Source organism: Spermophilus citellus (genome assembly GCF_964194105.1).
Source record: "Spermophilus citellus genome assembly, chromosome: 17".
In the NCBI taxonomy this organism is placed as follows: Eukaryota; Metazoa; Chordata; class Mammalia; order Rodentia; family Sciuridae; genus Spermophilus; species Spermophilus citellus.
The window spans coordinates 45,096,596-45,116,414 of NC_138199.1; the positions used below are offsets into that span (position 1 = coordinate 45,096,596).

The window sequence follows — 19,819 nt, forward strand, 5'->3', positions numbered from 1 at the left end:
AACCATATAAACTTATTCAAGATCTTTCAAATAGAGTAGCTCCTCAAAAAAAGGGGCACAAAAGCAGCTGCCAAGAAATAGGAAACAAAGATGACTTTCTGAGGAAACTTCATGGCATTATTGTACACTCATTGGAAAACAGCACATGCCCAGCAGTTCTCAAGTAAATTACAGTTCATGTGTTCTTACTATTATTCAAATACTCTACTCTTCCTCCATTAGGTACAAGAGTTACAATAAATAGCTACCAAATAAATAACTGTTGATACTGCTAGAATAATTGTGATATTTCACATTTCTAAATGGATCCAGGAGCTTTATTATGCAAACAGTCAAAAAATACAGATCAGTGACTACCATATTAAGATTGAAGTTGCAATTTTTTTATTTTATATTATGCTTTAAAATACTAAAAAAAAGTAACTACAAATCAAAATTTAAAATTCACATCTTTATAATCAATCCTTAAGTCTTCAGAAAGCCTGAAAACAATCATATAGGAAAACATGATGTGAATATCAAAATGGCTTATATGATAATGTATTTAACCTAATATGTAAAATTGGACATAGCAAAACTAACCAGAAAGAGTTTGAATTATTTTCCAGTGAAGAATGATATTGAAAATTAAAGTTGTCAAGTCTTTAATGCCACACCAATCTTTTATATTTTAAATGTGTAATCAACACTTCTACCTGTATAACAGGGTTGGACTAACCTTGCCCCAGGGAGCTCTTATGTCATTGGAATCTATTATCTAGCATCAACAATCACAATGATCTGCAATATAATTACGCAACAACACAAGCACACTCCAACTCATAAAAATTGCAGACCAGGGTTATGCACTCATTTAAAGCTTTAAAAAAAAAACATGCATTTCAGCATCCCCCAGTGCTGCATTATTATTGCACCTATGTGCACTGATAGATCTTTATAATAACTCCTTGGAACCATATGTCAACCTTAGTCTCTGACCTCAATCCTATATTCAATTCTATCTAAACAGTTTGTTCTGGCTCAGAAATAATTTCAAAATATGCTATCTTAACGATGGTAATTTTCATTGTTGGACACAAACTGATAACTGTTTATACCTACAAACTATTTAGTTTTCTCTACTAAGGTCTAGAAGCAATGTCACTCAAATAGCAATAATCACTTCTGGTTCCAAGATTTTGTTTCTAAATACCACTCTCCACTAAAGGAACCAAAATTCCTTAAAAAAAAAAAAATGGCTGACTCCAAGATTAGGACAGGAAAACACAAGGTGGGCCTTGCACATCTTATGCTGGAAGGAAAGCAAGTGACCAAAGAATGATGGGAACATGTCAAAAGTGGGCTTGTATCGGCCAAGTCTAGGAAATTTTGAAATCAGAATAAAAAATGATCATAATGAAATTTAAACCTTGATTAAAATAGGAATTCATGAGTTTATTCATTTATTTAAAAAATAAATGAATAAAAATATATAGAGAAAGGAATTTAACCATACAGTTAAATTCCAATTAATAAACCTAGAAAGAGGAATAACATTAGAAAATTATCATTTGACATCCTAAAGTTAAATTTGGCAAGAGAAAATTTGATTAGGAGCAGAATATTTATACAGTTTCAAAGTTTTATCCCCACAAAATATATTAATTGCTTATTAATAAGTATAAAGCATTTATTAATTAATCTTATAATAGAAGAATCTGGCAGGCATATCTTAATACATAATGTTAAAATCACAGTCATAGAAAAAAATCGACATCCTATGACTTCTGAGGGGCAGCACTTCTATGATGTTCCTGTCAAAGGCTCATAAGCCATGACAGTACATCATACACACCCATATTGAGGGGCACTGTATCAAGTAACCGTCCATATTCTTCAAAAATAGCAAGGTCTTGAAAAATTATGAGAATGAAGAACTATTTCAGATTGAAGAAAACTAAGGAGACATGACATCCAAAAATGAAACAAAACAGGGGGCCAGGGTTATGGCTCTGTGATAGAGCGCTCGCCTAACACGTGTGAGGCCCTGGGTTCGATCCTCAGCACCACATAAAAATAAATAAGTAAAACAAAGGTATTGTGTCCAATTACAACTAAAAAGTAAATATTTTTTAAAAAGTGAAAACAAAACAAAAAGGAAGAGTCCTTGATTGGATCCTAGAACTAAAGTGGAAATGTTGGGATGAGCAGAGGATTCACACAAAGTCCATGCAAAGGTGCCAGAAACATACACTGGAGAAGAGACAGCCTTTTCAACAAATGGTGCTGGGAAAACTAGAAATCCACATGTAGTAGAATGAATTTTAATCCCTATCTCTAACCCTACATAAAACTCAACTCAAAGTGGACTGAAGACCTAGGTATTAGATCAGAAACCCTGCACCTACTAGAAGAAAATGTAGGCACAACATTCCAATATATCAGCTCAGAAGATGACTTCCTTAACAAGACTCCTAAGGACAGAAGTAAAATCAATAGTCAATAAATGGGATGGTATCAAACTAAAAAGCTTCTTCACAGAAATGGAAACAATCAAGAGTGTGCAGAGAGAGCCTATAGAACAGGAGAAAATCTTTGCAACCTGCAACTCAGATGCATCAATTTCCAGGATATACAAAGAATTCAAAAAGTTTAACACCAAAACAAACAAACAAACAAAAACCCAAGTAACCCAATCAACAGATGGGCACACGAACTGAAAAGACACTTCTCAAAAGAAGAAATGACTGCTCAACCAATATATGAAAAAAATGTTCAACATTTCAAGCAATTAGAGAAATGCAAATTAAAATTACATTGAGTTTTTATCTCACTCTAACCAGAATGGCAATTATCAAGAATACAAGTAGTAAATATTAGTGAGATGTGGGGAAAAGGGTACACTCATATACTGTTGGTGGGACTGTAAATTGACGCAACCATTCTGGAAAGCAGTATGTAGATTCCTCAAAAAACTAAGAATAGAACTACTATTTGACCCAGTTATCCCACTCCTTGGTATACATCCAAAATTAAAATCAACATACTACAGTGACACGTCCACATCAATGCTTATTCACAACAGCTAAGCTATGGAATAAACCTAGATAACCTTGAACAGATGAAAGGATAAAGAAACTGTGATATCTATATACACAATGGAGTATTACTCCTCAACCACAAAGAAGAGTAATTTTATGACATTTGCCTGTAAATGGGTGGATCTGGATACTATCATGCTAAGTGAAATAAGCCAATCCCCAAAAACAAAGGTCAAATGTTCTTTCTGATATGTGAACACTAACTCACAACAAGGAGAAGTAAGGGAAAGAATATGGTTTAGGGGATTAGACAGGGTAATGAAGGGAAGGGAAGAAGGATACGAATAGGAAATATAGTGGAATGAATCTGACATAACTTTCCTATGTACATATATGAACACACCACAATGAATCTCAACAATATATACATCCACAAGACTGAGATCCTAATTAGAATAAAATATATTTGATGCTTGTATAAATATATCAAAATAGATTCTACTGTCATGAATAACTAAAAAAAATACAAATAAAAACAAGAAAAATTCCAATAGAGTCTAAGGACAACATGGTGTTAAGGACTCAATGTATCTGTCCCCCAAAATTCTTAAGTTGAAGCCCTAACCCCAAGTGAAGCTGCATATGAATTAAAGAAGTAATTAAGTAAATGTAGAACCTTGATGGGAAGTGATTAGTGTCCTATTAAAAAAAAGACATTAGAGAGCTTGCTCACTCCTCTCAATGATGAGAGGACACAGCAAGATGGCAGACTGCTACAAGCGAGGAGACCCCTCACCAGGAACTGAATCTTTCAGCACCTTGATATTGGACTTTAGGCCTCCAGAAATGCGAGAAATAAATCGATGTAGATTAAACAACCCCATCTGCAGTAAATTGTTGTTGTAGGCCTAGAAAACTAATATATTAGGTCACTGTATTCGTCTGCCATGGAGACAAGAGTTCATTCTTTACCAAATTTTTGCTCAGAATGAAATCCCAGTGTCATTTTCATGATATTGACTATGGTATTTCAATATGGCAGTTCAAGGTGACCATAGATGGTAATACTAGATTAATATTAACATCCTCATTTTTATGTCTGTACTGTGATTATGAAGAAGAAAGTGTCCTTATAATTAGAAGATACACCTGGAAGTATTAAGTTTAAAGTTTTGGAATATCATTTCGTATCTTTCAATGGTGCAAAATTTTTAAGAGAATCTAGATGAAGGATATGCTAGAAATTTGTGCACTATTGCTGCAACTTTTATGTATATTTTTTAATTATTTCAAAGTAAAATTGGATGTCCATAGCCCTATGCTTATCAATAGATGAATGGACTAAGAAAATGTGGTATATATACATAATGGAGTTTTACTCAGCCATTAAGAATGAAATTATGGCATCTGCTAGTAAATAGTTAGAAATATAGAATATCATGCTAAGTGAAATAAACCAGACTCAAAAAAATCAAGGGTCAAATGTTTTCTCTCATATACAGAAGTTAGAACAAAATAAGGGGAAAAAAGGCAAGGGATCTGATATTTCAATGATATAGAGAAAATCAGTGGAGTGGAAGGAGATCAAGAGGGGCCAGGGGGGAGGGATGGGAAAGGGGATAAAATGTGAAATTAATTTAACAAAATTACCCTATCTTCATATACAAATATACCACAGGGAATTCCACATTTATGAGTATGTAGAAATCACAAACCAAAAGTAAACAAAATAGCAAAAGGAAAATCAGTAGAGGAAGGAAAATGGGAATGGAGGAGAGGAGCAAAAGGGAAGGAGAATAGGGAATGAAATGGAGTAAATTAAATTCCAGCATGTATGATTTTGTCAAAATGAACCCAACTACTATGTATATCTATAATGCTCTAATTTTAAAAAAAAAGGAGGTTGAACTAAATGATGTTTTATATAGAAAATTTGAAATATCAAAAATATTTTGTCATCCAGAAGTATTCCATAAACATGAATTGCCCTTTTATATTATCATAAGATTAGATATGCTACATATTTTCTTTTATTAAATGAGAAGTATACAAAGACCAACGCCACTTTGCTACCAACATTATTATACCTTAGAAATAAATACTTTCATTTCACATTTACAAAAAATAAAGTGAAGTAAAATAAAATAAATATTCCAATACAAAGACGGTATTATTGACATATTTATACTGCTACCTGGAGCTATGTGGAAGGGGTGTCCGGGTAGAGGGTATGGTTAAGAAGAAATGTATTACTGGCTTCAAGGACATGAACGATTGCATGGGATTTGAATCTATGCTGCAAAAAAAGTTAAAATATGAGGTCTTATCCAAAAGAGCTCACAATCTGCTATAAGAACCAAGATACATATACGTGAAAAAGATTTTCAAACATTGTCAAAACACAATATGAATAAATTTGAAGAATCATAGAATCTTGAAAAGATTTCTACAAAGTAGAAAGGAGTCAGGAAATAACTGAATTTTATTGGCTCTGCAATTGTGGTCTTATGATCACAAGTTAATTATTCACTCAAGGTGACAGTCATCACTCAAGGTGACTGTCATCACTCACCTGGACTACCATAATCGCCTCTAACTATTCCACTTTCATTCACACCCCTTACCCCACCCCAAAGTAACCAATCTCTCTTTTTCACTGTGCCTCAAATTGGGTCATGTTGTATACTCCAAACACTCCTAATAGCTTCCCTTGGACATGGCTTAGGAGGCTTTGTATTATCGGCCTCTGTATAACAACTCTGACCCCATTTTCTTCCTCTCTCCATCCAGCTTGTCATTGCACAAGTAGCTCTTTATCATGGTTTCGGACTAGGCTCAAATATCACTTCTTTAGAAAGATCTTATTTGGGCCTTTTTTAAATAAGACCTAATTTTGCTGCCCCTCCTGGGGTCATCACTCTCAAATTACTTTATGTCATTCCAGTGTCATCCTTGACTGATTATTATCTGAAATTCCCTTTGTATGTATCTGTAACTTGATTATCTCCTGTGTTCTTCCTAGCAGATTGAAAAGTGTGTGGACCACAGTAAGAGTGCAACAAATAAATGTTGAGTGACAAAGTTTCTCAGGCCTTCAGTTTTTTCATCTATAAAGTGGGGATAATTGATTTGTGCTAGCCCTTAGAAATAAAGCCTCTTACTAAAATTCTTTCTATGCCTCAGGTACTGTGAAAAATCACTTCATATACATATTCACACTAATTATGTTGATTTCCATTTTAGGAATATGGACACTAAGTTGTCGGTCAAGTTACTGGCCACCTTGAGGGCCCGGTTAAGAATGTGGAAACGCCTAACCTGAGAATCTGAGTTCTGAATCACGATTTTATAGTCTGCAGAAAGATGCTTCCTTCTATCTCAGTAAACTCGGCTCTGCAATCTGCTTCCCCTTTGGTCCTAGTTAAGCATTTTGGGACAGCTGAAGAAAGCGTCACATCCCTCTCTCTTTGGTTTTGTTTTTTTCCTCCCAAAATGAACATCTCCATTTCTCCCCAATCCCTCCTTTTCAGTGACCCTCATACTCTGGTCACTCCCTTCTGAGCATACTCAGGTTTGCTAAGTCTCTTTCGCTCCAGACGTGGTGACTGTCACTGGGCGAGTGGCAAAGGGACTTCACAGCGGTAGAAGCCGATGCCCAGGTGAGAAGTTGCACATGTTGAGTATCCGAGAGGACTGTGGTTAGTACAGAAGGCTTCCTGCGACAAGCGATCCCCAGCCCAAGTCAAGGGCAGTAAGCACGGGGACCAGAGCTGGGGCGCCCTAAGCAGAGGTACCGCGGGAGCGCCGGCCGCCAGGTCAAGACAAAGACTGGTGGACTTTAGGAAGGTCAGGGGTACAATCACAGATGATGATAACACTGCACACGGAAGGGCAAACCGCATTTTCCTCGAGATTAAGTTAAAGAGTGCTCTGGAAGGGAGCAAAGTGGGAGGGACAGCCACGAAGGAAAAACGCGAACTTACCGTTAGTCCCCCAAACCGGCCTCCGTAGCTAGACTGCAAGCGTTGCCACCTGAGGAGCCTGGTAGCCAAGGCAGGGGCCGGCTCAACCCAGATACCGCGAGAAGTAACAGACCTCGCGAGATCGGACCTCTCGTCCCTGACAGGCGGGCGTTCTTTTAGGGGGTTATGGGAGCGATCTGGCGTCCGGGATGGAGGCTTGTTGCTTTTTGTGGCTGGCGATGGAGCCACCCAGGGTCCCCGACTGGGGCTGCGGGGAGAGTAGAGCCATTCCTTAGCCTGGAGTGGAGTGGAACAGGAGGGGCTGAGAGAGGGCTGAGACGGCTGTGGACATGGGAACGCCGGAGACCGGCCCGGGACCCAGCCGCGCAGTGGTGGCGGCGACCGAAGAGCACAAACCCTTTCACACGGGCGCAGGAGGAGGACTGGAGGCGGCGGAACAAGACGGTGCTCACCTATGTGACCGCGGCCGCCGTGGGCATGCTGGGGGCCTCTTACGCCGCTGTGCCCCTTTATCGACTCTATTGCCAGGTAGGGGGCGACGCGATCGGGAGGGTCAAGACAAAGACTGGTGGAGTTTAGGAAGGTCAGGGGTACAATCACAGATAATGATAACACTGCACACGGAAGGGCAAACCGCATTTTGTGCGGGGCAGAACCTCGGAAGCCGCCCCTCTAGAAGAGGCTCATAGTTGGAAGGTTGTCTAAGGTCTCAAAGAGGAAACTGGCTCTATCAGTGACTTGTTCAAGGTCACCGAGAAAGTTAGTGGAAAAGCTCAATAGAATCCTAGTCCCCATAGTGGTTGTTTATTCCACGCAGCAGAGTGAATTTCTCTGATCTCTACCTCGCCACCCAGGAGGACCGAATATGAACCCCCAACTATCACCTGGTTAGTTCATTAGAAGAACCGAATTCAGATCAAGTGTAGATCCTCCTCAAAAACCATCACTGGCTGGAAGGGAGTGATTTTGTCCCCCCAGGGAACTGATAGCAATGTTTGAAGACCTGTTTGTTACAACCTGGAGTGATATCGGGTTGAGTGGTACTGGCATACAAGTGGGTAGAGGCTAGAGATGCTGCCAAATATCCAACAGTGCACAGGACACCCTCACTTTCCCCCCCAAATTATCCACCCCCAAATATCGGTACTGGTTAAGAAACCCTGCTCCAAACAGTTGAGAATATTGTGTACGTGTCTGTCTGTCTTCAATTGGAATGGTAGGGCAGAAAGGTGAAAAATATTGTAATCCTAAAATCAGGTTAGATGTTAAACAAGTGATATGTGATGAACATCTTCTGTTACTTCTGGAATCACAAAAATTTTATAACCAGAAATAAGGGATTATACAAACCACTTAACAGTGTCCTCATCTTATGAGCATGTAAAATGTATTCCAAAGAAAATAAGATTTATTCAATAAGTTGCAAAACTAGACCTGAGCTCAGTACAACTTTTCAATACTTTTTAATTGTGTGTATATTAAACACTGAACTTAGAAATTTTGAAGAATCTGTATTCAAAAAGTATATTAAGGAATCTTATATTGAGGGAGGACAAATTAAAGTGACTCTTAGGAAAAGAAGTTACATCTCAAAACTCAAATATTATTGTTAGGCAGAAGAATATACTTATCTGTTAAGCAAGGATAATGACTTGCCCTCTGATGCTTCTTTTTTGATTATAGTGCAATTTGATAATGTCACATGGAAGTTTAATGAAGCTAGGTGACTATAAGTAGCAGAAGATAGTAATATTATATCTTGCTGGGAATCTACCCCTAACCTGAAATTTTGTTTTGTTGTGTTTCCAGTATAGTACAGTAAAAGGTAAATTATCTGGAAACCAAAATTCTGACAACCTCAAGCATCAGAAGAATGACAACCAGGGATGCAAGGACTTTTTTTTTTTTTAAGCATATGAGAAAGTAATAAAGTCAAACAAGAAAATAATCAATGCCAATGAAGTTAAAACAAGAAATGTCAGATATGTGCCCTGTGATAGGCTGATTCAGTGGCCAAAGACATCATGTCCTCTAGTTAACTAGTGACATCTACAAAAGTATATTATGAGAAGTAAACCACACAAAAACTTTAACTGGCATGGGAAAATACTTAAAATGCTGTAGAAAAGCAGTATATGGAAATAAAACTACAGTGTAATTTTGATATGGAAAAGAACCAGAAAGAAACATGGAAAAGTGGAAATAATAAGTATTTTCATTGAAATGACCAGGTTTGGGGTAAATTTTATTCTAGTGAGTACAAGATACTAATAATAAAGGGAAGTATGTTTAATAAAAGGCTAATCTGGAAATTCTGTGCTCTATTTTCTGTGATAATAGATAATAGTTTTTTTAATTCAAAGAAACTACTTTTCCCAAAGGATTCACTTTTGATCATTCAGATAATCACGACTTTGTTGAAACATACCATATGGATCACTTTAACATAAGCTTTTGACACCTTAAAAATGGGCAAACCATTGGCAGTTATAGGAAATGGTCAGAGATAGTATTTAAACATGGCTCTAACTGAATTATTGCTTTTAAAATTTTGCTTTGTTCAAGAAATAGATCAACATCTGTATTATTTAACATATTTAGTATCTTTTTTTCCTAGACTACTGGACTTGGAGGATCAGCAGTAGCAGGTCATTCATCAGACCAAATTGAAAACATGGTGCCTGTCAAGGATCGAATCATTAAGGTTACCTTTAATGCAGATGTGCATGCAAGTCTCCAGTGGAACTTTAGACCTCAGCAAACAGAAATATATGTAAGTAACTAAAGCAATCATTAGATTTCTTTTTTCAATGTAAAAACCGTTTCATCTTAAGTTGTCTGACTTATCAAAACTCAATTTAAAAATACAGATTCCATGAATTGGAATTATTCATGCAATTTGTTAGTATTTTGAAATAATTGCTTTTTTTTTCCCCTTTGTATTGGGTTTGAACCCAGAGAACCTGTACCACTAAGCTACATCCCCATTTCTTTTTAATTTTTTATTTTGATACAGAGTCTCACTGAGTTGCCTAGGCTGGCCTCAGCTTCCTGAGTCACTGGGATTATAGGCATGCACCACTATGCCCAGCTGAAATAACTTTTTAATAGTGCTTTGTACTGTAAAGTTTTCTTAAATGTCAACTAATTGCAACCTTGCAAGGATTTTAACTGAAATTCTCTCAATTGAGGATTAACAAGAAAGACTTAATTTCAACCCTCATTGGAAAACGCTTCTAAATATTAGTGCTTGTCCAGTTTAGTTAACCTGACTGAGTATCTTCAATGACTAAGGGTTTCATAGGTTACAATTTTGCATTGGTTCATTTATGTGGTAGAAAACAAGGTACAAGATGGTATACTGGTACAAGTAGACAGACTATCTTTTGGAAATTTTTTATTTTAAGCTTCCCTATTTTCAATGCATTAGCATTTTTTGATTTTATTCATTTGAATTTACTTTGATTATAATTTAATTCAAGGTAAGTTTAATGTTAGTATCATTTAAAAAAATAATCATGACATTCATGTTTAAGTGTTACAAAGAAGTGAGGCTTGGGCTATGATATACTTGGCTTGTCCTTGGACATATTTTTGAATAATTTATAGACTGTTGTTTGAAAATCACAGATATATGAGGGTAATATGTAACTAATTATACCTAACAATACACTGATTCTTCATTAACATGCAAATAAAATTTGAGACTCAGGTTTGTGGGTAAGATTCACAATTTATTTTGCTGAACCTCAGGTGTGGTGGTCTGAAGAACAGCAAAAATAAGGATTGTAATTTAGTAGGGAAAAAAAGGAGGTATGTGAGATTTAAAGTACTGATAACGTGTGTTCTTTAAAACAGGTAGTACCAGGAGAGACTGCACTGGCATTTTATAAAGCTAAGAATCCTACTGACAAACCAATAATTGGAATTTCTACCTACAATGTTGTACCATTTGAAGCTGGACAGTATTTCAATAAAATACAGGTAAACAGTGCAAAAAAGGAATATAGTAAAGGTACATGAAACTGTTTAGTATGAAACTTACTGTAATGTTTTAGTAGATACTTATAATTTCTGAAAACTGTTTCTTATAGACTTCAAGCTACTTTTATCTTCACTATTTAAACTGCTATATAAAGACTGATCGTCAAACCAAATTAATATTTTGCTTTTAAGATTAGAATTTCAGTCCTTAAAACAAAACTCAATCTGAGCTTGAAACATGCTATTAGTCTATCATAGAACTTAAAAGTCAAGAAGTGACTATTCCTTTGTTACAGATAATAGAAATGTTATTAAACAAATACCTTTCTATAATTTCTAGTGCTTCTGTTTTGAAGAACAAAGGCTTAACCCCCAAGAGGAAGTAGATATGCCAGTATTTTTTTACATTGATCCTGAATTTGCTGAAGATCCAAGAATGGTGAATGTTGATCTTATCACTCTTTCTTATACCTTTTTTGAAGCAAAGGAAGGGCACAAGTTGCCAGTTCCAGGCTATAATTGAAGTAGCAACCAAGTCCTACTTCAGATTTATGATTTTTGAGAAATCATGTATCCTGCCTTCTCAGAAGAGAAATATTCTGTAATGAGATGAAGTGAAGCCTTCTATTTTGAGCATTTTTTTTCTTGCTAACTAATTTATGCCACTTAAAAATAAAGAACAGTTTCAGCTTTTTACCATAAGAAACCCACATGTTTATATAGACTGTATGACTGTTTACTACCATATTTAAGAATGTGATAATATGAAGAGAAACTGCTTTGTTTCTTACATGTGCAGGCATGAACTTGATCATTGTTCAGCTTAATTCTATGGTTGCTTTTCAAATTATTGGCCCTTCATACACACACACACACACTCACACACACGCCCACAGTTATCTGTTTCAGGCTATAGAACAGAACTTTGGACCATGTTTATTTATCTCCAAAACAGCTATTTTCCTTCAGTGTGAATGGCCATTATTTAAAAAAATTCAAAGGTGAAAGAAAAGTCACTAAGCCCTAAGACGGCTCAAAGATTATATTCTTATTTCAAATTTGACTTTAGTTTCCCTTTAAGATCTAGGTCTATTTTACATTTGAATATTGAATTACTTTGAAATTGTGACACTATGAAATTGAAATAAAATGTAATATAATGTAATAATAATGTAATATATCTAATTAGACTGCTTGCATTTACTTTCTTAGTTCCAAGCCCCTGAATGTTAAAAGGGAAGGATGGGATTATGAAGATTACTGACATAGAAGTTCTGGGATCAAAACTGTATAAAAAATAATAATAAATTATTTTAAGTTATTTGTCATTGTAACTTATGTAAATGAATACACAATTTATTCTGAATGTTTTCCAGTAGTCTTTGTTCCAAATAGAAATGTTAATTATAATAAAAAGGGTAGGGGGCAATAGAAGATAATTTAGCATTATAAAGAATCAAAGAATTATTTTTAAAGAAGTGCAAATTATCTTACATTCAATTTTAGTTAAGTGAAGGCACAAAATGTTCTTCCTGAATAATACATTTAGTTTCTCCCATCTATTTAGAATTATTTTGTAGTAATAATAATAAAGTAACAATCTTTATCTACTTTTATCACAGCTGTGTGATTGTTTTCTATATATAGGAAGATGTAGGCAACAGGAGGTACTGCAATTAAACTGGTTGGCCTAAGGACTAAGTAATTGTTCTTCCAAAGTTTTAAGTGAATATTTGCTACAACCACATTCTACTGAAATTTTGATTGGTTGTCATTAATCATGAATATTACTCTGAAATTATTATTCTTCTGCTTATACTTCATTATAGCAGAGAAGAAATGGTCCACTGTGGCTTTCACATGTTGGTAGGTCTTGTCTTCCAGGTCTCAAAGCTGGATAGGATCTACCCTTTAAGAGAGCAAGCCCCTCTGTGCTGCTAGTGAGCTGATTGATCATCCACTTTAACCTAAAACAGAAGAAAATTGGTCATTCTCCATCCTGCCCTCCTTGATAACTCTTGTTTACTTCTTGATAACTCTTGTCTTTTCTCTACTGGGAGATAGAAGAGCCAGTCAAATAGAGGAATGGTGGTAACGTACTACTTCTGTAGGGGATGGTGTGGCGGGAATACATAATAGGCACCTGATAATCAGACATTTATCAGGAAGTAAGTGGGATGACTAATGCAACAAATAGGGAAAAACCAGACCTATTTGGAGGACTAACAATGAATGGGTTTTCTTGGTACCAGTTAACAGGTTTAAATTAACTGCACATTAAAGCCAAACACCTGATTTTAGTGATAGGGAATTTCTATTGATCAAATTTTTTTTTTTTAGCATTAACATTTCAATCCCATAAACCCAACTTCTGCATTCCCAAGTCTCATTGCTTTTTGCTGACAAGATCACAAAGATTGTATTTCCTTAGTGAAAAACAGTTCTTTACAGTTTGAATGATCCAGAGGAATTCCTGTTATTTCATTAACCATAAGCATAAAACTCAGCCATTACAAAATATAACTACTGAATGCAAAAGGTGATGTTACACTGAAATTAGATGGAATATGGAATGTAATTGAAGTTTTTACCTCAACAGTCACTATGACTTCGAGCTCCTTTGTGGGGATAAACATCTATTTCTTCATAAATAGCTCTGAAACAAAAAAAGTTATCACAGTTAAAGTGTTATATATCAATTCAAAGTATTATGTTGCTTTTTTAACTTCAGCACCATAATTAAGTATCTGGGGCTGTTTGAGAAAGTCAGGCATCAATGAATAAAAACAAAGATATCTGTCCTGAAGCTTGAAGTCTAACTTTCTTAAATTCAAGGGTACATGCCTTTTCAAGACCAAATCATTTTTACTTGTGATTTAAAGGAAAAAACATGGCTCAAATTTGGGTTCATTCTTCTTCTTCTTCTTCTTTTTTTTTTTTTTAGAAAATCATTCAGCTTCTAATTTAAACCCTTAAAAAAAAAATGTTGTAACCATGTGTGGTGGCATATGCCTGCAATCCCAACAACTTGGAAACAGAATCAGGCGGATTGCAATGTCAAGGCCAGCCTGAGAAACTCTGTTAAGACCCTGTCTTGAAAAATAAAGAGCTGAGATATGCTCAGTGGTAGATCACCCCTGGGTTGTGGGTAAAAAAAATAGAAATATTAATGTCTAGCTCATTTAATTTCTATGTTTATAATCCAGATTCCTAAGCATCCTTTAGTTTGTAATTATCATCTCTGAACCTTTAATATAATAGTTTTTCTATCCCTCACTTCTTTATGTTTTACATGTCTTTCACTAGAAATATCAATACCCTAAAACATGACACTCATAGAGAGAGAGTAAAACATGGCTGCAGAAAGTCTAAAAATGAAGCACTATGAAATCAGTCACTTCATGAGGCCTCAGCATGGTCCTGCGATTTACTGTGTTTCTGTAAAGTTTTGTCTTTCATTTTCTAAGAAATTATTTCGGCCTTCACTCTTGTTATATCTCTGATCTTCAGATCTCTCAGGAAGAAACTTTAAAGTATATTTTTTAGTTGTAGGTGGACACAATACCTTTATTTTATTTTTATGTGGTGCTGAGGATCAAACCCAGTGCCTCATGCATGGTAGGTGAGCACTCTACCACTGAGCCACAACCCCAGCCCAGAAACTGTACTTTTTAATAAATTATATGTCTTAATATCAAAAAACTTTCTCATCTTACCATCACTAAATCCTAAGTCTGTTGTCATCTGCACCATTCTCTATTTCCATGATCCTATCTGGCTTCTTAAACACTTCATTCAGTTATCTTCCCTTCCTGAATCTTCAACCTCACCCTCTATACTAGATCCTAGCCCTTGGTATTCACAAATGCTCTGGTGTCTTCCATTTTACAGGACATCGTACAGTCTATCATCTTCTGTCCACTTGCAGTAACCACCTCAGTAATCCTCTAGTTGCCAAACCACTTCCTACCATCTCTTCCTAGGTTCTTGCACTTCCTGTCTCTACTTCTTCTTGCTTTTTTAATGCACTGAAATCTGGCTTCTGTCCCCATCAACTCACCAAAATGGTTTTAATTAAAATCAATGATTTCCATTGAAATCACCAATGATTTACTTACATCCATTATCTAGTTTTCAGTTCTCAACCTACTTGTCCTCTCAATGTACATCATAATTTTGCACTCATTAATCTTTCCTACAAAATTATTTTCCACTCTGGTACTATGCTCTAATAAATCTACCATCCTACAAATATATACACTTGACCAGGAGGAAATCATAAAATAATGGTTGGTGCTTTAAGAATTTCAAGTTAAAAAGCAAGTTTTACACTGATAATGTTATGATTCGAATCTAAAATAGCCCTCAAAAGCTCATGTATTCAAGACTTAGTCCTCAATGGAGGAGTGTTCAGAGGTGTAGCTTTTGAGAGGTGACAGGGCAGTGATCTCATCAGTGGATTAGTCCATTGATGGATTCATATCCTATAGGGTTTGGGGGGCAGAGGCTTTCTTATAAAAGTATGCTCTCTGCTTCCTGGCTGCAGGGAGGGTAAGCAACTATCGTCTGCCATGCAATTCTGCCATGATGGACTCTCTCAGTATAGACCCCAAAGCCATCAGGCCAAGTGATCACAGACTAAAACTATGAGCCAAAATGTACCTTTTCTCCCTTTAAGTTGTTTGTATCAGGTATTTTGTCACAGCAACAGAAAGCTAACACAAATATCTTATCAAAACATTTTAAGTACATTGTTGTCATGTGTAGTGACTACTAAAAAGTTCTTACATATATACTAGTTTTCTTTTGGATTAGTTCTCAAAGAACAATTAAAATATCCCATTGTTATTGTATCATGTCATCAGTGAAGAGTGCCCTCTCAGTGAGAGGGAACCTGCCTTTCTGCCAAGATATCTAGGAAGAATGCACATGTTGGTTCTGGTTGTGTATTAATGTTCAGCCCAGCATTATTATTTTTATGTCAAAAGGCTGAGAGTGATCAAGATCTCTACAAGCAACAGCCACCATAAAACCTCATAAATCATTTTTAATAAGGCCATCAATTTCAGTCAAGACCTAAACAAAGTTAAACGTGTAACCAAGTTGTTAGCTCTGCTATGAAATGAAACCAAGACAAAATAAATTAATCATTTTGTAAATGACTTACTCTGTAGTGACAGCAGGAGCTAAGGGATCAAACTCCATTACCTCATAGTAATTGGGTGGCTGGAGATCATTCTTTGTCATTGCTGTAGGTGAAAAAAGAGACCCTAAGCACACATGCTTGTCAAGTAGTACTCATATATTCTTTTATAATTAATATATTGAACAGTTTTAACTTAGACTTGAAATATAAGATTCTAATAAATACAATCCAAAGTAAAACAGACCATTGTTTTAATAATTGCCCAGTTAAAAAAAAATCCATAAAAGATTTCCAAACCTTAACTAAAGGTTTATTTGCCTTTGTGTTCTACATAAAAATTCAATTTAACACAAGCCTTTTTATAATTTCCTAATGTCAGGCATAACGGTAACAGCCCTGGATTTACTTCAAAAATGCGATGAGCTACTCTGATGTCTCCCCTTTATCTATGTTCAATTATCTTTACATCTCTGATATATCATACATTCTCTTTAAGTTTCCTTATATGATGGCAATTACAAGGTCTCAAGTACCTGGATGATTGTTGGGCAAGGAGGGCGGCGTCTGGTTTGATGGTGTTACTGTGGCAGTCTGTAGGCTAACTGGCTGTAGTAATACTGGATTTGAGTGTTCTAGAAACTGAAGAAAGCATAACATGTTCAAACATACACTCCACATTAGGCTTTTTTTTGGTTTGGTTTGTTTTAACTCATTAAGCCTTAAGTTTCCTAGGGACAGTGTTCCAAGAACCATGTATACTCAGCTGGATAAATACTAGTAATATTTAACTATTACTTCAGTTTCTAAGGAATTACCACTTACAAGATTTATGTATTACTTTTCTGTCTGTTTTCATCTCATTGCACTCCATTTCCACAAAAAATACGAAATGTTTAAAAATTATTGCCTTCATAAAACAAGCTGAATTGTCTGACTCAGTCTAGATTCTCTGTTGTTTCACCCTGAATATAAATCTCAGCTTTGAACAGGAAAGAAAAATAAAGTCTCACAGCTACAGAAAGGCACACAGTGATGCTATCAAACCAGGAGTGATAGGATAAAGATTGAATTCTGAATTAGAAATGTATCTTCTTGTAATTTTCTCATTTATTCCACAAATGTGTCCTGGATACTTATTAGCTGCCATGCACTATTAATAAAAAAAGAAAAAAGGCCAAGTCCCCAACCTCATGCAGCAGATAATAACCAAATGTAAATCCATGTCAGATGGCATATGCTACAGTAAAAAACAGGGTAATGGGAAGAGGAGGCTATGGTGGGATTCAGGCCATGATCAGCGGATTTCCGACCCTGGGGACATTCAAGCAAAACCCTGACTGGAATGATTATCAAAAAGGACATGAGCTCACGGACTCTGAAGGAGGCCAATATGGTTGGAGTAGAGTGGGCCAAGGTGGGGAGGCAAGAGGTAAGCTGGAGGGTCATATCAGCATCACAGACTTACTGGGCAAAATGGAGGGAGGAAGAAAAATCCTAAGTGAGCTTTGAACAGATAGTGATATGACTTGACTTTTTTAAAAAAAGGACTGCTCTGTTTTTTGTTTTAGGTCTAGATTGTGAGGTGTGAGGTGGGGTGAGGGTGGGAGGAAGTGCAGGGAGGCAAATGTCAATCCTTAAGTAGCCACTGCAGCATCCTGAAGGAGGCTTCGACTGAGGAATAGAAGTAGAGGTAGTGAGAAGTGGCTGGATAATGGACATATTTTTGAAGATAAAAGGTAAAAAGGTAGAGGTCAAGCACTATTTCCTCAAGGTTTTCTCCCTTTACAACTAGGAGTGGAGTAGTCATTTACTGAGATGGCAAGTGTGTAAAAAGAGCAGGGAACGAGAAGAAATAAAGAGGTGTTGTTAAGTGGAAAGTAGATACATGAATTCTACATTTAGGGAAAAGTCTGGGCTGGAGAAATGAACTTGTAGGTTGTCAAAACTTGAGTGATTATTTCAAGTAAAAGACCTTGGAGGAATTAATGTCAACGGAAAAATCATTAGCCTAAGCCTGATGTTTCCAATATGAAAAGGCCAAGAGAGGAAGAAGTGCCAGCAAAAGACAGAGAAGAAATGGAAGTGATGCAACAGAAGAATTAAAAGTGAGTGTTGTCTGAAAGCCACATTGCAAAATGAAGGAAGTGATCAACATCGTCACATGCTACTAATAAATCAGGCAAGATAAAGACTGAGAATTACAGTATTTTTTTTTCTTCAGTGCTGGGATTCAAACCCAGGTCTTTGCATGCTAGGCAAGCATGTCCCCTGAGCTACATCTCTGCCAGGAATTACATCTTTAACCATTTCTCTAACAGGAGCCTGACAACTTGCCTATCTTAGAAAAATTAAAAAGGGATTAAAAATCCTGACAACAGCTACATTAACACAGTGTAAAGAAATGCTGAACAGAATAGGGAAGTTAATGACCAAGAGTTCTTTTTGGTGCCACAAAAGGGTCTTATTACTTACATTATCATATGTATGACTTGAGGCGTGATTTTGGCGTGTCCTTTGGGCAAACCTAGGATAGTGTGATAACACAGCATGATTACCCTACAGTGAGAACACAAATGCAAAAAGTAAGATGATTTTCCTGGTCTAAACACAAAACTATCATGCACCTACTGATAACACGTAAGTGGTATTTTACTATAACAACTGCCTTCAGGTTTCAGTGCCTTCCAAATTATGATGCCTAAATATCAAGGACAGCAAAGACACAAAACATTGTCCCTTTGCAGTATGGTCCCAAAACCTGAGTGTGAAGCACACATAACTAAGAACGGAGTCTTCGGTCTTTCTGTCGGAGTAGCTACCATCCCATCTCCTTGTGAAGGATTAGAAGTGGGTGGAGTAGAGGTTAAGAAGGTAGGTGAGGATTCCAATTCTGGTTAAGGGGGAACAAACACATTTTCCTCCCTTTGTCCCCCTGAATGCAACAATGAAAACTCAACAGAATGCATGCAGCAGCTATTTGAGGACTCTGAAAAGTCAACAGCAGTAGACTGATTGGGAAAGAAGACCAGAATTCAAGCATTGCTGAACTGTGGTGAATTTATCATTTTTTTGTGTTTACTCACCTGAATGCAATGTAGCCCCAAATGTGAGCATCAGTGAGGACAGAGCACCACAAGAAAACCCATTTTATCAAGAGCAGGCAAAAGAAATTCTAACAATCAGAGAGACCAGAAATTCCTAACCCCTTTCTTATTTTTTTATCTCTGTTCACATCCAAAGCCACAGGTAACCCCAAGGTAGCTGCAGTAACGCAGAGGCAACACAGAGATAAAACTCTGAATGAAAGACATTTTCCCCTGTGACCCCAAGGGGACAGGGAAGAACCCATTTTCTTTCTTTCATTTGGCCTTGCCATGTAGTCTCAGACATACACATAATTGAAGAAATGCATGGTATAATAATGACAGCAGCTTTGTGACTGGAAAGTTGAGAGGGGAGCCCCAGGAAACCAGGAAGCACCAGAGAAATCAGAGGGATAGAAGAATTCAGGAAAACAATCTCAAAGTTGCTTATGAAACGTGACCTACTGCATCACACCCATAGATCTGGTATCAATCAGGATGTCGAGAAAGTTGAAAACTGAGCACACAACCTGCTATCTAGACCTTAGATTGGTACATAGGCAAGACAGATCTGAATAGCACGACAAAGATTTAGAAAACCTG

At 36.5% G+C, this 19,819-nt stretch overlaps 3 protein-coding genes across 9 annotated transcripts in view; 1 reads left to right on the forward strand and 2 right to left on the reverse strand.

The window, feature by feature from the left end:
- STXBP4 (syntaxin binding protein 4) overlaps positions 1 to 7,091 on the reverse strand; it is a 163,927-nt gene extending 156,836 nt beyond the window's left edge. For 3 of the 4 annotated variants that reach the window (XM_081272634.1, XM_081272633.1, XM_081272631.1), the window contains exon 1: positions 7,004 to 7,091. The gene's annotated coding sequence lies outside the window, so the exon portion shown is untranslated. Of the gene's footprint in view, positions 1 to 6,587; positions 6,922 to 7,003 lie in introns of those variants that run through there. The other variant, XM_081272632.1, reaches the window with a different exon arrangement.
- Positions 7,092 to 7,122: 31 nt separating this feature from the next.
- COX11 (cytochrome c oxidase copper chaperone COX11) lies at positions 7,123 to 12,308 on the forward strand. The gene is made up of 4 exons (XM_081272639.1): positions 7,123 to 7,531; positions 9,621 to 9,776; positions 10,862 to 10,987; positions 11,328 to 12,308. The coding sequence occupies exons 1-4, from the start codon at positions 7,169 to 7,171 to the stop codon at positions 11,508 to 11,510; spliced, it is 828 nt and encodes a 275-aa protein (XP_081128765.1). The 5' UTR covers positions 7,123 to 7,168; the 3' UTR covers positions 11,511 to 12,308.
- Positions 12,309 to 12,353: 45 nt separating this feature from the next.
- Positions 12,354 to 19,819, reverse strand: part of TOM1L1 (target of myb1 like 1 membrane trafficking protein) — a 42,794-nt gene continuing 35,328 nt past the window's right edge. For 3 of the 4 annotated variants that reach the window (XM_081272636.1, XM_081272637.1, XM_081272638.1), the window contains 5 exons: positions 18,606 to 18,657; positions 16,667 to 16,772; positions 16,155 to 16,236; positions 13,579 to 13,643; positions 12,354 to 12,954 (listed from right to left, as the gene is read on the reverse strand). In XM_081272636.1, coding sequence (XP_081128762.1) covers positions 13,580 to 13,643; positions 16,155 to 16,236; positions 16,667 to 16,772; positions 18,606 to 18,657 — 304 coding nt within the window. In that variant the 3' untranslated portion in view covers positions 12,354 to 12,954; position 13,579. Of the gene's footprint in view, positions 12,955 to 13,578; positions 13,644 to 16,154; positions 16,237 to 16,666; positions 16,773 to 18,605; positions 18,690 to 19,819 lie in introns of those variants that run through there. The other variant, XR_014019509.1, reaches the window with a different exon arrangement.